Source organism: Macaca thibetana, chromosome 15, assembly GCF_024542745.1.
Source record: "Macaca thibetana thibetana isolate TM-01 chromosome 15, ASM2454274v1, whole genome shotgun sequence".
In the NCBI taxonomy this organism is placed as follows: Eukaryota; Metazoa; Chordata; class Mammalia; order Primates; family Cercopithecidae; genus Macaca; species Macaca thibetana.
Window position 1 is genome coordinate 105,233,368 of NC_065592.1, and position 17,607 is coordinate 105,250,974.

A 17,607-nucleotide genomic window follows, 5' to 3' on the forward strand; every position below is an offset into this window, starting at 1 on the left:
TAATTATGAAAATGGATTAAATTTAAAAACCAAACAACTTGAGCTAAGTATATGCTATCTACTAGAAAGTTCAAATACAATGATACTGATGAACTGAAAGGTCAAAAGAAAAAGGATGGTAAAAGATAGCCCATGCAAACACAAATCAGAAGAATGCTGGAGTGCCTGTTTTAATTTCTGACAAAATAGACTTCAGAGCAAAGAAATTACCAGGGTTAAAAAGAGACTTTATTTATTTACTTACTTACTTAATTTTTGAGATAGAGTCTCACTCTGTTGCCAGGCTGGAGTGCAGTGGAGTGATCTTGGCTCATTGCAACCTCTGCCTCCCTGGGTTCAGGCAATTCTCCTGCCTCAGCCTCCCAAGTAGCTAGGACTATAGGCACACACCACCATTCCCAGCTAATTTTGTATTTTTTGTAGAGACAAGGTTTCACCATGTTGGCCAGGATGGTCTCAACTCTTGACCTCATGATCCAACCGCCTCGGCCTCCCAAAGTGCTGGGATTACAGGAGTGAGCCACTGTGCCCAGCTGACATTACATATTTATAAAGAATAAATTCATCAAAGGACATAACAGCCCTAAATGTATACACACCTAATAGCAGAGCTTCAAAACTAACAGAACTGAAAGCAGAAATAGACAAATCCACAACTATAGTTGGAGACTCCAACACTCTCAATAATAGATAGATCTAATAGAAAATTAGCGAGAATATAGAAGATCTGAAAACACTATCAACTAACTTGACCTAATTGACATTTATAGAACACTCCACTCAAAAACAGAATACAGTTTTTTCAAGTACGTATAGAACAGTTAATATAGCCTGAGTTATAAAACAAAACTTAACAAATTTAAAAGTATTGAAATTATGTCAAGTATGTTCTCCTATACAGTGTAATATAAAATTAAATAACACTTATAAATAATTTACGGGTAAGAGAAAAAGTTGGAAGGAAAACAATTTAAAATGAACAAGAATGAAAATACAGCATAATAAACTTGTGGGATGTAGTTAAAGCAGTACTTAGAGGGAAATTTATAGCACTAAAATGCTTAGATGAGAAAAGAGGACTCAAGTCAATAACTCAACCTTCTACCTTAGGTAGAAACAAGGAAAACCTATAGGAAAATAAACTTGAAGCAAGCATAATGAAGAAAATAAAGACAAGAGCAGAAAGCTGTGATATCTGAAACAAAAATCATAGGCAAAAACCAATGAAACAAACTTATTTTTTTAGAAGTTAATAAAATGATAAACCTCTAGCAAGAGTACAAGGAAAAAACGAAATACCAATACTAAAGAGAACACATAAAAGACCAATATCAGGAATAAAAGAGGTATATTACTGTAAAGGATAAAAAGATAATACTGCAATAGTCTGAACAAGCCTACAGACAAATTAAACAATTTAGGTGAAAGAGACTAATTCCTCAAAAGCCATAAACTACTAAAAGTCATCTAAGATAGAATAGATAATCTGAATAGCCCTGTACCTATTTTTGAATTCATTCTTTTAATAATGAATTTGTAGTTAAAAATCTCCCCAAAAAGAATTCTCCAGGCCAAAATAGTTTCACTGGTGACTTCTGCCAGACATTTAAAAGAGATTCAACACCAATACCACTTCCACAAAATCTCTTCCAGAAAATAGAAGAGGAAAGAACACTTCCCAAATCATTTTACAAGGCCAGCACTGCCCTGATTTTAGGACCAGCCAAAGACAGTACCAAAAAACAGAATGATAGACCAATAAGTCTCATGAACATAGAGGGCAAATATTCTCAAAATATTAGCAAGTCAAATTCAGTACTATATTAAAAGGACAGTATGCCATGAGAAAGTGGGTATATGCTGGGAGAGCAATATTGAAGAGTCAGTCCACCATGTTAATAGTCTAAAGAAGGAAGAAACATATGATCATAACAGTTGACACAGCAGAATCATTTGACTAAATACAACATCCATTCATGACAAAAATCCTCGGCAAACAAGCTAGGCACAATTGCACATGCCTATAGTTGTAGCTCCTTGGGAGGCTGAGGCAGGAGGATCACTTGAGGCCAGGAGGTCGAGGCTGCAGTGTGCTAAGATTGTGCCTGTGAATGGCCACTGCATTCCAGCCTGGGCAACATAGCAAGACCCAGGTTTCTTTAAAAAAAAAAATATATATATATATATATATATAATTCTTAGCAAACTAAGAAAATAAGGGTACTTCTTCAGTCTGATTAATGTAGAACACACACACACACACAACATAAAAACCCACTGTTTACAGCATATTAGACCAAATGTGTTCTCCCTAATATTGAGAAACAAGGCAATAATATGTTTTCACGTATCTTATTCAGCATTGAACTGTTTTAGCCAGACTTAAAGACAAGCAAGAAACAGAAGTGAAAGGTATGTGGATTAAAAAGAAAGAAATAAAACTATTTTATTTGCAGATAACATGATTTCATATGTATGTAGATGATGACATGGATTCTACAGCAACAACTCCTAGAACTAATAAGTGAGTTTAGCAATACCATAGGATACACAGTCCTCATACAAAAATACCTCAATATTTCTATATACTGGCAGTGAACAATTGAAAACCCAAAATTTGAAGGCTCTACCATTTATAGTAGCTCCCCACAAAAGGATATACGTGGATCCAAATTTCATGAAACATGCAGAATCTGTATGCTGAAAACGACAAAGTACTAATGAAATGAATCAAAGGTTACCTAACTAGAGAAGCATGCTGTGTTCATGGATTGGAAGACTTAACATAGTAAAACTGTCACTTCTCCCCAACTGGATCTGTAGATGCATTGCAGTAACAAAAATTAAAGCAGACTACTTTTTGTAGATATTGACATTCTAAAATTTATATGGAAGTACAAAGGACATAGAAATGGCTAAAACCATTTTGAAAATGGAGAATCAAGTTAGAGGGATCACACTACTGAATATTAAGATTACTATGAAGTTACAGTAATCTAGACAGTATAATATTGGCAAAGGGATTGGTACACAGATCGGTGGAACAGAATGAGCCCAGAAATAGACCCACACAAATATGGCCATTTGATTTTTTTGAGAAAGATGCAAAAGCAATCCAAGAAAAGATAATCTTTTCAATAGATGTTGGAACAATTGGTCATCCTTATGCAAAAAAATGAACCTTTAAGCCTCACATTTTACTCAAAACTTAATTCAAAGTGGATCAAATGTAAAATGCAAAAACTGTATAACTTTCACAGGGAAACATTGGAGAAAAATCTTTTTTGATCTGTGCCAGGCAGGAGTTCTTAGACCTGACACCAAAAATATGGTGTATAAAAGAAAAAATGGATACAATGTCAAAATTAAAATATCTTGCTCTGTGAAAACTGCTGTTAAGAGAATGAAAAGACAAGCCACAGACTGGTAGCCAATAATGGCAAATCACATATCCAACATGGTGTCTGTGCCAGGCATATGTAAAGAATTCTCAAAACTCAACAGTAAAATGAGCATTAAAAAAAGGAGCAACTCGGCTGGGCACAGTGGCTCACGCCTGTAATCCCAGCACTTTGGGAGGCCAAGGCGAGTGGATCATGAGGTGAGGAGTTCAAGACCAGCCTGGCCAAGATGGTGAAACCCCGTCTCTACTAAAAATACAAAAGTTAGCCGGGTGTGGTGGTGGGCGCCTATAATCCCAGCTACTCGGGAGGCTGAGGCAGAGAATTGCTTGAACCCAGGAGGCAGAGATTGCAGTGAGCCAAGATCACGCCACTGCACTCCAGCCTGGGCGACTGAGCTAGACTCTGTCTCCAAAAAAAAAAAAAAAAAAAGAGCAACTCACTTGAGCAGATGACCAGACACTTCACCAAAGAGCATATAAGGATGACAATTAAGTCCATGAAGAGTTGTTCAATATTATTGACTCCTGGGGAAATGTAAATTAAAGCAGCCACAGGGAGGCATCACTGGACACCTGTTAGAATGACTAGACTGAGTGCATCAAATCTGGGTGTGGCTGTGGAACAGCTGGAACTCATACATTTCTGGGGGGATGTAAAATGATACAGCCATTCTAGAAGACAGCTAGGCAGTTTATTATAAAAGATAACCTTACTATATGTCATAGCAATTTTACTCAGTTTTTACCCTAGAAAAATGAAAACTTACGTTCACTTAAACACCTACGTATGAACGATTACAGTTTTACTCATAATTACCCAGTTGCCAAAACCGGAAACAACCCAGTTTTCCTGCAGTGGGTAAATAGATAAAAACTATGGTACTTTGAAAAAGCAATATATCATTGGTAAATTGATCAACATGGGTGAACCTCAAAGGCCTTAAACTGAGTGAAATAGGCCAATCTCCAAAGGCTTCGGACTGTATAATTCCATTTATAATGACACTTTTAAAAAGCTAAACTATAATAAGGAACAAGGTCAGTGCTTTCCAGAGATTAGGGGAGTGTTCTTATATAGGGAACATGCAAGGAGGTGTTTTGGGGTGATGGAATTGTTTTCTATCCTGATTGTGGTGGTAACTAAATGGATACATGTGTGTCAAAACTCATAGAACCTACCTGTAAAGAAAAAGTTAATGTTACTGTATGGTAAGTTTTAAAGTTCTTTCAAGTTTACATGTGTTGAAAAAGATGACCAGGCAGATAATGAGACAGCGATGAGATAGCATAAGGGCAAAGCAGCAGAAACCATCAACAATAAAAAGGGCCCTCATACTTCTGCTTTAGGCCAAGATGGAATAGTAGGCTCTAGATTTGTTTTCCTTCAGAAAACAACTTAAAAAGCATTCAAAATGTATAGAACAATGTTTTTTTCAAGGCTTTGAACATCAGTCAGTGAAGGATCCTGCAAGACTGAAAAGAGTCACTACAGTTATCTCAGCCCACTGCCTTGAAAAAGTCTGTATTCCAGAGCGGGGAAGGAAGAGCCCAGGCCGAGCGTGGGAGATTGTGGAGTGAGGAGACCAACCTGAGAGTGTGGAGAGACCCAGATGTCAAGAATTTCCAAGGCGGAGTTCTGGAGAGGAGAGAGCTGCGGAGAGAAGAGTCTGAAGATAACGGGCGATTCCCCTGGATGATTTAGCAGAACACTGTGTGTGAGGAAACTCACCCAGGCCGAGGAGTGGCCCACCATGAAGGATCAGAGGCAGTAGACCTGGGAACTCACACAGGCCTGGGGATGTCTGTTGCTGCCAGCCAGCTGGAAAGCCTTATAATTCAAGGGGTTTTGGGTACAGTACAAAAAAGGGGCTTGCCTCAGTCCTGGAGGATAATTAGCCCTAGACTAAGTGCTTCTCTTATCTCACCTGTCAGATCTTAAGAGCAGGATCTGAGAAAATCAGATTGTTTCAGAGTAACTTAACTGCATCCCACAACACACTTCAAGAATGTTTATAGGAATACAAATTCATCCAGCACCCAATATGGTATATTTTACATCATCTGGCATCCAATCCAAATTATGAGACAGGACAACATAAGAAAAATGCAACCTTCTAAACCAAACCATAACTGATACAGACATTAGGATTAGCAGACAAGCACATTAAGACAGTTACTATAACTGTAGTTCATATGTTCAAAAAGCTATGGAAGTGTAATTCACCATACTGATCAACTAGAAAACAAAATTCATATGGTTGTCTCAATAAATGCAGAAAAAGCGGTTGACAAAACCCAACAATTGTAAACATCCTCAGAAGACTTGGAATTGAAAGGAACTTCCTCAACCTGATGAAGGGAATATACAGAATCCTACAGGCAACATCGTACTTAATGGTGAACAGCCGAAAAGCATCCCCAAAGATCGGGAACTAGGTGAGGATGTCTGTTCTTCCACCTCTCTTCATCCACCTGGAGCTTCTGGGCAGTTCACAAGAAAAGGGCACAAAACACATCCGGGTTGAAAAGGAAGAACTAAACCCGTCTTTATTTACAGAAAACCTGTTTGTGTAGAAAAACAAATGGAATCCCCATCACAACTAGAATCAGTAAGTGAGCTGGGTGGTAAGATACGTGATCAGTATATGAAAAGCAGTTGTATTTCTGTATGCTAACAACAATCAAAGATTGAAATTCTAAAAAATTATTTGTGTATGGATTATTTAGGGTTAAACCTGACAATATGTGCAAGATCTGTACAGTGAAAACTGCAGAACAGTGCTAACGGAAATTAAAGAAGATCCAAACAAGTGCCCTATTCATGGGTCAGAAGACACGGGATTGTTACAGTGCTCATTCTCCCTAAATTGACCTACAGAGCCAATGAGCTGCAGTGAGAAGACCAGCAGTCTTTGTAGAAACTGAGAAGCCAGCTCTGGATTTCACATGAAAACACAAAGGACATGGAAAATTGGAAACAGAACTAAATCAGAGAACTAACAATGCCAGATTTCAATAATTATTATAAAATTCCAGTAATCAAGACAATGTGGTATTGATGCAAAGACAAATAGATCAACAAAATGAAACAGTCTGGAAATCAACCCACACAACCTACAGATGCTTGGTTTTTGATAAACATTTAAATGACTTTCAGGGAAGAGAGGATAATCTTTTCAGTCTTAGAACAGTTGATCATCCTTATACAAAAAAATATATACATATATTTATTCATAGTGCATGCTATATACAAAAATCCACTCAAAATAGAATGGAGAACTAAATGTAACACTGAAGACAATGAAACTTATAGTAGAAGACCTAGGAGAAAATTTGTGTAACCTTGGGTCAGCAGAGATTTCTAAGATACAACATCAAAGTATGATCTGTAAAACAAAAAATTAGTAAACTGAATTCATCAAAGTTTAAACTGTCTACTCTTTGACAGACACAAAAGGAATGAAAACCTAGGCTAGAGACTAGGAGAAAATATTTTCCAAGCATATATGTGATAAAGGTCTTGTATCCAGATAATATCAGGAACTCTGAAAAGACAATGGTAAGAAACGATCTAATGAAAAGGTTGGTACAGATGCTTCACCAAAGATTATGTGGATGTCAAAGGGGTGTATGAAAAGATGGTTATTCAGTAGGGAAATGCAAATTAATACCACAATGAGACACCTATTAAAATAACTAAACTTTAAGAGATCACGTGTTGGCGAGGCCATGGAGGAGCTAGAGCTCTTATGCACTGTATGAAATGCTACAGCCACTTTAGAAAACAGTTTGGTAATTTCTTTTAAAAGTATATGTGCAGATAACCATGTGATCCAGCCATTTTACTTCTGTGTACTTAACCAAAATCAGTTAAAATAGATGCCTGTACACTGCAAAGGAATGTTCATAGCAGCATTATTGATAATAGCCAAGACCTGGAAACGGCTCAGGTGTCCATCCTCCATGTTTCTTGAGTTGAAATGTGCAGCTGATGAATGCTTTTGTGTTAATTTCATCTTCATTGAAATCAGATCCTTTCCCCAGGATTTGAGGCTGGGGCTTATTTTCTTCAGCACTGTGAGGACAGCACTATTCCTTGTCTACCGGCATATGTTATCTGTACTGTGGCAGAATCTTCCAAACCTTTAAAGAACCTGTTTTTTCTCTAACATTCTTTGAATTTTTCCACCTGCCTTTGTGAAACACTTTGTGGTTTATTCATACACTATAATGCTACTCTGCAGTAAAAAGGAATCAATTGTTGGTACCCATTGCAGCATGGATGATTTTCAGAATAATTATGCTGAATGAACACAAGAAAGAATGCTTGCCATGTGACTGGACGTATATAAAATTCTAGAAAATGCACAGTTATTCGTGGTGGCTGAAAGCAGATCAGTAGTTGGGAACAAAGGCGTGGCAGGAAAGGAGAGGGAAGAACGGATGCAAAGTTCACAAGGAAACATCCAGGAGGGTGATGACTATGTTCATTGGATTGATTGTGATGATTTTACTTATATGCCTGTGTCAAAACTTAGATATGTGCAACTTATTGCAGCAATTACACCTAAATAAAGCTATTAAGATCCAAACAGCAGTAACAGAGCATGCCAGCAGAGGTTCCTGATGGTGGAGTTACCAGACTGAGAATTAAGTTTGCCTACTGCATTAAAAGAGACAAATGACTAGATTGAAATTTTTGTCAAAGAATTAGAAACTATGCCAAAGAAAAAAAGGAGCTAAATGGAAGTTGTACAACTGAAAAATACATTAGTTAAAATTAAGACATCAGAGGATGGTTTGTACACTGCCAGAGAGAGAATCAGCAAGCTAAATAGGTAGCTCTAAAGAAACTAAAGTAAAATAAGGATAATGAAAACAGCAGAAAATAGAAAAGAGGTGCTAAGAAATATAGAGGTTACAGTGAGATGATCAAACACGTCGTGTAATTGGAGTCCCAGAAAGCAAGAGAATGCGGCAAAAACAAGTTTGAAGAGATAATGCAGAGAATTGGAAGGCTTGAAGCCACTAATTCAAGAAACTTCCAAACTCTGTAAGTTAAAAAATAAATCCGCACTTACATATATCATAAAGTGCTGAAAACCAAAGGCACATGGGAAAATTTAAAGGATGCCAAAGAAAAAACAGGTTCTTTAAAGGTTTGGAAGCCCCTGTCTCAGTACAGACAACATATGTCAGTGGACAAGGGATAGTGCTGTCCTCGCAGTGCTGAAGGAAATAAGCCCCAGCCTCAAATATTGGTGAAAGGATCTGACTTCCGTGAAGATGAAATGAAGAGAAAAGCAGTCATCACCTTCACAGCTCAATTAAAGAAATACTATCCCAGCACATTGGGAGGCCGAGACGGGTGGATCACGAGGTCAGGAGATCAAGACCATCTTGGCTAACCTGGTGAAACTCCATCTCTACTAAAAAATACAAAAAAAAAAAAAAAAAAAAAAAACTAGCCGGGCGAGGTGGCGGGAGCCTGTAGTCCCAGCTGCTCGGGAGGCTGAGGCAGGAGAATGGCGTAAACCCCGGAGGCGGAGCTTACAGTGAGCTGAGATCCGGCCACAGCACTCCAGCCTGGGCGACAGAGCGAGACTCCACCTAAAAAAAAAAAAAAAAAAGAAATACTAAAGGGAATATTTTTAGACAGAAGAACAGTGACTGCAGATGAAAGGCCAGAACGCAGGTAGGAACAAAAACCAATGGAATTATAATTGTATGAGTACATCTAAGTGCATTTTGACTGGATGTGAAAAATAATGTCTTGAGGTTTAAAATGTTTGGTATGTTACAATGCATGAAAATGGGGCATATTTATCAGGAGGCAGGAGATGCACTTAAAGGGCTCCAGGATTCCATGTTGCCTGGGCAGAGAGCCAAATCAAGAATGCACGTGATAGTCTCTAGAGTAACCCCTGTGAGACTCGTAGAATAGCAGATAACCTCCACACTTGTGGTGGAGGGGGCAGGTGGGGAAGGAGTTTTTTAAAATATGGCAAGGAAGGAAAGAAACAGAAACACTGACCATGGAGAGCACATAGAAATCTTTAGTAAGATGCTAGTTTTAACCCAAGTAGATCAGTAATTAAATGTAAATGGACTAAATCTCAAAGATTTTCAAAAGTGAAAAAAACCAGGACAAACTAAGACATAAGATTATAAAAATATTAAAAGTAAAAAAAAAAAAAAAAAAAAGGAAAAAGAACACACAAATACTAACCTAGAGAAAGCTAATGTCTATATTTTTATATCAATGTAGATTTTAAGGCAAAAACGTAATGGTGAAAGACTCAGCTGGCCAGGAGGATACAATAATTTAATGTTTGCTTATGTTTAGTAATAAAGCCTCAAAATGCATAAAGTAAAAATTAACACAACTAAAACAAATGGAGCGATTTACAGTCCTCATGGGATATTTCAACTTTTGGAATAGGGAGACACTCAGTAGGGATAGAGAAAATTTCAACCACAGAATTAGTATCTTATATATACAGGACACTGTACTCGGCAGCTGAAGAATACACTATTTTTTCATGCACACAGCGTATTTTTAATTTAACCTTACGCAGACCCAAAACAAATCTCAACAAGTTTCAAAGAATCAAAATCACTTGATGCATGCTTTTGATTGAAGTTGGAAGTAAACCCAAACTCATTAACTAGAAGATAACTAGAAAATATCCACATTTGATAGCTAAAGCAATGCATTTATAAATATCTCATTAGGCAAAGAAGGAATTGCAATGGAAACTAATAAAACATTCTGAATGATGATAAGAACGTCATGCTAATGAAAATATTACATACCAAAATTTGTGAGATGCAGTTACAGCATATTGAGCAGAAACTTTGTAGCCTTTAAATGCACATATTGGACAGGAGAAAAGTCTGATAGTAATAAAAGTATTTACTGCAAAAAGTTAGCAAAAGAGAAAATGAACCCAAATAAAGGAGAAAGTAGAATAGATAAGAACATAAATTAATGAAATAGTAAACACATATACAATAGAGTATCCACAGAGCTTAGCAATGGTTCTTTGAAAAGGCTCATAGCATCAGTAAGCCCCCTGTGATGAGACTGACTAAAGGAGAGAGAGAGAATACATACGTAATCAATATTAGGGATGAAAAGGTGGGGGACACTGCTACAATCCTATAAACATTAAGACAAATATAAGAATGTGAAAATTTCTTTGGATTGTGTCTTAGGGAACTACAACTTACCAAACTTATTGAAGAAGAAATAGAAAATCTGAAAAGCGCTATAAACATTAAAATGTCAAATCAGTCATTAGAAGCCTTCTCATGTCTACCCTTCCTGGTGGCAAGATTGCTGGAGCAACTCAGAGTGTATAGTCTTTCAGGTTCAAGTGCAGGCAGAAAATAGAGACCCTTTTCAAAAGGTTTCATACGTCTGGCCCTGACTCCCATTATGCAGAACAAGGACACATTCTCTAAAGCAGTCGTGGCTAGTGGCTGGAATCCACGCTGACTTGTGCCCAAATTGCAGGCACAGCCCTGGAGTTAAAGTAAGTGACACTTGTTCCCAAGAGGAAATTTGGAGTGGCACTACCCAACAAGGAAGCAAATGGATGCTGCATAGTTAAAAAACAAAAACAAAAACAAAACACAAGGAATGTTCACAATAATGAGAAAGATGGACTCACTCAAATGTTAGGGAAAGAGAAATCATAGTTGAAGAAAAGGCAGTGAGAAAGAAATCAGGCACATAAGTTTGGACCCCTTGGCCTCCATCAAAGTGAGTGTCCACACACAGAGGTGTGTATAAGGGGAAGAAAACCTTCCTATAAGGAAAAGTTTCAACTTGATGGCTTTACCACAGATACTTAAGTAAGAAATAATTCTGATCTAACCCAACACGTCCAGAGAACAAAGAAGCTTGTTTTATCAAACTAGCATAACTTTGACACAAAAATCTGACTGAGAACATTATAAAATAGGAAGATAACAGGTCAGTCTCTCCCTCTTCCATCAGCACTTGCAAAAAATACTAAACAAAATAGTAGCAAATTAAATCTAGTGATACATGAAAAGAGTATGTATGACAGGTTACTAAGTTGCAGTGATTTCAGAATGCAAGGTTGGTTTAACTTAATTTGAATAAACAATTTATTCAGGCCGGGCGTGGTGGCTCAAGCCTGTAATCCCAGCACTTTGGGAGGCCGAGACGGGTGGATCACGAGGTCAGGAGATCGAGACCATCCTGGCTAACACGGTGAAACCCCATCTCTACTAAAAAATACAAAAAACTAGCCGGGCGAGGTGGCGGGCACCTGTAGTCCCAGCTACTCGGGAGGCTGAGGCAGGAGAATGGCGTGAACCTGGGAGGCGGAGCTTGCAGTGAGCCGAGATCCGGCCACTGCACTCCAGCCTGGGTGACAGAGCGAGACTCCGTCTCAAAAAAAAAAAAAAAAAAAAATTTATTCACTGTCCCAATAGATGGGAAATTCTATTTTTACAAAAAAAAAAAAAAAAAAAAAAAAAAAAACCCAGCAAATATTCTTAATGGTGAAATGTGGAATGCTTTCTCTTTGAGATGGGGAACAAGATAAGGATGCCCATTCTCACCACTTCTATTCAGTAACCTGTGTCCTAGATATTGTGGGGGGCAGTGGGGGTTGGTGGGCAGGGAAGGAAGGAAGGGGTAGAGGTAAAAAGGGAGAAAGAGAAAGAAGGGAAAGCAATAGGATTGAAGAAGCCCAGGCCCTGCCTCATGCAGCTTAATCTGGATTTCTGGGGGTAAGACCCAACCTGCAGCCCAGTTTAAGAGCCAACGCCCTGACCACTTTTTATAAGTATATATAAGGAAGTGTCATGGTGGCGTCACAATCACTTTATTTTTCTTTTGAAGAAAATGGTATTTATTTCTAAACACGGTCTTCCAAAGAAAATGTTTGCTTGTTTGAGTTGGTACTAACTTGAGGTTGGTGTTTTTCTATTATCTACTCCAATATCAACTACTCTGTAAATGGAAATAAATACATAATGTATGCCACATAGTAGACACTCAGCTGAATGATTGTTCTGATCAATATAATGCTATATAGTGTTACATAAAAGGTAATATTCCTTTTAGCATTACTATTTTTTGTTAAAAATGTGGGCAGAACAAGATAACTCTTCTTTGACTCAGAAGCTCTACCTATAAAATTATTGGGCTAAATAGCAGTTATTTCCAAGGAATACGTTTGCTAAAACTCTTTCTATTTTGAAGAAGAAATAATCGTGGCCTTTTGGTAACACTGTAATTTTATCATTTTGCCTCAATATCTAATAGCATTAAAACAATTACTGTTTTAAAAAGTGATAAGGATTGGAAAGGAAGAAATAAAACTATCACTGTTTGCTGATAACATGATTATATACATAGAGACTTAAATTTACAGATAAATTAGAATTAATAAGTTAGTGAAGTAGCTACAGACTGCAGTTATCTTTATACCAACAACAATCAGAAAATAAGGAATATTGAAAAATTCAATTTATATTAACACAAAAATGCCACACACCAGTGTATGAGTCTAACAAAAAGTATGTAAGATCTGTATACCAAAAACTATAAAACATTGAGAGAAATTTTAAAAAGAAATGAGTAGGAAGATATGTACCATATTCATGGACTGGAAGATTCAGTATTATAAAAACTTCTTCCCAACTAGGTCTGTAGATTCAGATTCTAACCATTTCTAAATAAGCATCAACAAGCTGATTATATACTCTATAGAAATGCAAAAGCCAGTCAAAACCAAGACAGCTTCTAGAGGAAGGATATCATTCTCCTAGATGTTGTGACTCATGTAAACCTGGAGTCACAGAGATAGTCTGGTCCTAGAACAAGGACAGAGAAATTGAGCAGTGGAGTCAAGACAGCTCAGAAGCAGGCCCACATCTTTGGACACATCTTTGGTTGACAAGAAAGGTCCGATTGCCAGACAGTGGAGACAGGATGGCCTTCTTAACAGAAGGAGTTGGACAGTAGGCTGTCCACACAGGGAGATGACCTCACACCACACGCAAAACTCAGTAACAAGTGGCTTGTGAATCTCTAAGAGGGAAAACAGTAAAGTTCCTAGAAGTAGTAAGAGGCAGTATCATTATGGCCCCCACGTAGAATATACATGTTCAAGTTCCACAAAATATGCAAGTGGGAAAGACTGGCTAAAAATTGGTTAAATTTGACTGTATTAAAATCAAGAACTGTTGTTCATCAAAAGACACCACTAATCGAGCCCATAGGCAAGTCACAGAGCGAGAGATGTCTGTAGTAAAGATTGCCCCCAAACAATTCTCTACCCAGCATCCATGAAGAACCACAAATTAAAAAGAAAAGAGTGACAGCTCTGTAGAAAAGCAGGAAAGAGACTTGAACAGGTGTGCCCTGAAAGAAGATACCCAGATGGCCAGTGAACACAGGAGAAGGTACTCGATTGAATTAGACATTATCAGGAAAATGCAAATCAAAACCACACTGAGCTATCACCTCACACCTGTTAAGATGGCCGCTCTCAAAAACAAAGGACAGCAAGTATTGGCTAGGATGTGGAGACAGGGCACCTTTGTGCAGTGTGGTATAAATTAGTACAGCCATTATGGAAAACAATGTGGACCTTCCTCAAAAAATTAAAATAGAACTACCATATGATCCATCAATCCCACTGCTGGGTATATATTCAAGATAATTGAAAACAAGGTTTGGAAGAAGTATCTGCTCTCCTGTGTTCACTGCAGCGTTATTCACAATAGCCAAGATATGGAAACAACCTAAGTGTCTATTGACAGAGGAATGGATAAAGAAAACGTGATGTGTTTGCACAGTGGAGTACTATTTAACCACGGAAACAAGGAAACTGCCATTTGCGACGACATGGATGAACCTGCAGGACATTATGCTATATGAAATAAGCCAGGCACAGAAAGACTACACGATTAATTCCTCTCATATGCGGTATCTAGAACAGTCAAAGCCAAAAACAATCAAAGCAGAGAGCAGAATAGAAGTTGCCAGCGGCTGGAGGGAGAGGGAAACGGAGTTACCAAGTTCAGTGGACATAAAGTTTCAGTTTTATAAGCTGAGGAGGCTCTAGAGCTTTGACACACAACATCGTGCCTATAGTTATAATAGAGTATCGTGCTTTTAAAAATGTGTTAAGACAGCAGATCTCATCTTCAATGATTTTTTCCACAATTAAAAACAATAACGAACCACAATGAGACGCCGTCACATGGTCCTAGGGGTGCTCAGAGGCTGCCGATGGTGGGGGCATTGACTCCGCTTGGGGAAGCAGCTTAGCACCCCTACATAAGGCTAAAGGGGATTGCAGCTCCCCACTGGCGTGTGCCTGGCGGGACACGGGCCCGTGTACACTGTGCCTCAGTTTTAGTCGTGGTCCCACCCGGCCACAGCCCAGCCAGCACCAGCACAGAATGGATGTGTGCATCGTGGTGCAGTTGTGCAAACACAATAAGAACACATCTCACAAACACAGGTGAGAGAGCCCAGGCACCAGAGAATAGAGTGCCATTCCATTGATAGATCATGCAGCCCTGGACCATGGTGTTTAGAGAGACAAACGGTAAGGTCGGAAAGAAGAGCAGTGGAGGAAATGCTTGTCAAATTAGTTTACCTTTGTTGGGCCAGGCTGGGGATGGGGGCCAAGGGAGTCTGGGGGCACAAGGGAGGGCATCAGGGCCCTAGTAATCTCCCCATTCTTACCTTTTATTTTTTAAACAGTTTTCTTTTTTTGTGTGCATTTTCTGTGTGTGTTTTAAAAAGACAAAGTGGACTGGGCATGGGGGCTCACGCCTGTAATCCCAACACTTTGGGAGGCTTTGAGGCCAGCGGATTGCTTGAGCCCAGGAGTTCAAGACCAGCCTGGGCAACATGGTGAAAGCCAGTCTCATATGAAAAACAAAAATTATCCAGCTGTGGTCCCAGCTACAAGGGAGGCTGAGGTGGGAGGATTGCTTGAGCCTGGGAGGCAGAGGTTGCAGTGAGGTGAGATTGCGTTACGGCACTCCAGCCTGGGTGACAGCCCAGACCGTCTCTAAAAACAACAAAAATAAGGTTGGGTTGCAAGTGAGGAAAACTGGGCTCCAAGGCCAATTAAGTTTGAGAAACACTGTCCTGCCACCTCTCAGATGCCCGCAGTCCTTGTGAGCCTGGTGGAGGCTCCGTGAGCTCCTGCACAAGGCGCTGTGAGACTTGGTTAGACTGCTGGGGTTTTGGACCTCCCATAAGGTCACTGACCAGCCCTGGCTGCGCTTCTGACCATACCAAAGACTGGGGGTCTGAATCTGAAGGCTCCAGGCTCCTGCACACTCCTGGGCATGGAAGTGTGTACAGCTCACTACTTAAACTCTAATTTTTAAATTTCCTTGAATAACTTTTGTCCAGTGCAAGAGAGACAAGAGCCGTATCTTTCCGGAGCTGTCCGTACAGGTGACAGACAGATGACAGGCAACAGCCGCAGCTGATGGTCACATGCTGCAGAGGACACAGAAGGAAGGGTGGTGCTGGTTCAGCTGCAAGGGACACTATGGGAACTGGGACCTGGAGTTGTGAAGCTGGTGGCCCAGAGACCTGTGGGAGGGGTTACAGGAAGCAGCAGCCAGAGCTGGGCTGAGCTGCAGGCAGGCAGGAGCCTGGTGTGTCAGGAAACAGAGAAGACCAGCACGCTGGGGCCATGGCCAGGCCGTGTGAGGCATCTTTTTAGCCAGGGAAGAGACAGGTAGATAGGAACTGGAGTACCCTGGTACAAAGGCATTTTCCCCATTTCTTCTAGATCCAGCGCCCTATAAAGACCAGCTGTCCTCAAAGGAACAACCCGGCTTTCTAGCCGGTCAGCAGCTCCTGAGCCAGGCGGGCCCCAGCAACCCTCCTGGGGGGCCCCCAGCCCCTTTGGCCCCCTCCTCCCCTCCTGTGACTGCTCTGCCCCAAGATGGAGCAGCTTCAGCCACCAGCACCATGCCAGAGCCAGCATCAGGAACTGCCATCCAGGCAGGGGGTCCAGGGACCCCTCAGGGGCCGACCAGTGAGCTCGAGACTTCTCAGCCACTAGTGGAGACTCACGAGGCCCCGCTTGCTGTGCAGCCCGTCGTGGTGGGCCTAGGACCTTGCGCTCCAGCTCCAGAGGCCGCCTCAACCAGGGAGGCCAGTGCCCTAGGGGAGCCCCTGCCAGCTCCTGCACCTGAGCCCAGCCCCCACAGCGGGGCCCCACAGCCCACCTTGGGTCAGCCCACTCCCCTGCTTCCTGCCTCAGTGGGGGCTGTCAGCCTGGCCACTTCTCAGCTCCCAAGCCCACCCCTGGGACCCACCGTCCCCCCACAGCCACCCTCGGCCCTGGAGTCGGATGGGGAAGGGCCGCCCCCCAGGGTGGGCTTTGTGGACAGCACCATCAAGAGCCTGGACGAGAAGCTGCGGACTCTGCTCTACCAGGAGCATGTGCCCACCTCCTCAGCCTCAGCCGGGACCCCTGTGGAGGTGGGCGACAGAGACTTCACCCTGGAGCCCCTGAGAGGGGACCAGCCCCGCTCAGAGGTCTGCGGGGGAGACCTGGCCCTGCCCCCAGCGCCTAATGAGGCGGTTGCAGGACGTGCCCAGCTGCCCCAGCCCTTGGTAAGTAACTGCCTTGTCCCAGAGACACCGCCCTGGGTCAGGGGCTGGAGCCCAGGCGCGAGCCCGGGGGTGGGCAGGCATCTCGACTATGCAGAGCCACCCTCACTCAGGGCCTGTCCCTCTCTTGATGTCCCACCCACGTGTGTCTGACTCACCCGTGCATGTTTTGCAACAAGTGGCCCCTGTTTGGGGTCATGCTTGTGCAGCGTCAGGTGACACAGCCCCATCCATGCACACAGAGGGACTGGGACAGCCCAGGGGCAGCTTGAGACGAGGGGAGTGGATTTGCAGATACAACTGCTGAGACGCTGACGTGTGAGTCTCACAGCTCTTCTCTTTTTGTGTTTCTTTCTCCAGGTGGAAAAGTCAGAACTGGCCCCCACTCGAGGGGCTGTGATGGAGCAGGGCACATCTTCGTCAATGACAGGTAACAGCTTCCTGCTGAACCCTGCATTCGCAAGGTGCTGCCCAGCTTCCTTGCCCCAGAACCTTCTGCATCCACATCCTCATCTTTCATCTTTTAAGGGATAAAAGCATTTCTTGAAGATCCTTTTATCTG

General features: G+C 41.2%; 2 protein-coding genes across 12 annotated transcripts in view; one reads left to right on the top strand and one right to left on the bottom strand.

Moving 5' to 3' along the window:
* NINJ1 (ninjurin 1) overlaps positions 1 to 17,607 on the bottom strand; it is an 868,176-nt gene that overhangs the window by 158,130 nt on the left and 692,439 nt on the right. The gene's annotated exons all lie outside the window — the stretch shown is intronic.
* Positions 1 to 17,607, top strand: part of WNK2 (WNK lysine deficient protein kinase 2) — a 140,756-nt gene that overhangs the window by 92,555 nt on the left and 30,594 nt on the right. For all 8 annotated transcript variants that reach the window (XM_050761571.1, XM_050761574.1, XM_050761567.1 and 5 more), the window contains 2 exons: positions 16,216 to 17,048; positions 17,406 to 17,475. In XM_050761571.1, the coding sequence (XP_050617528.1) occupies positions 16,216 to 17,048; positions 17,406 to 17,475 (903 nt within the window). The remainder of the gene's footprint in view (positions 1 to 16,215; positions 17,049 to 17,405; positions 17,476 to 17,607) is intronic.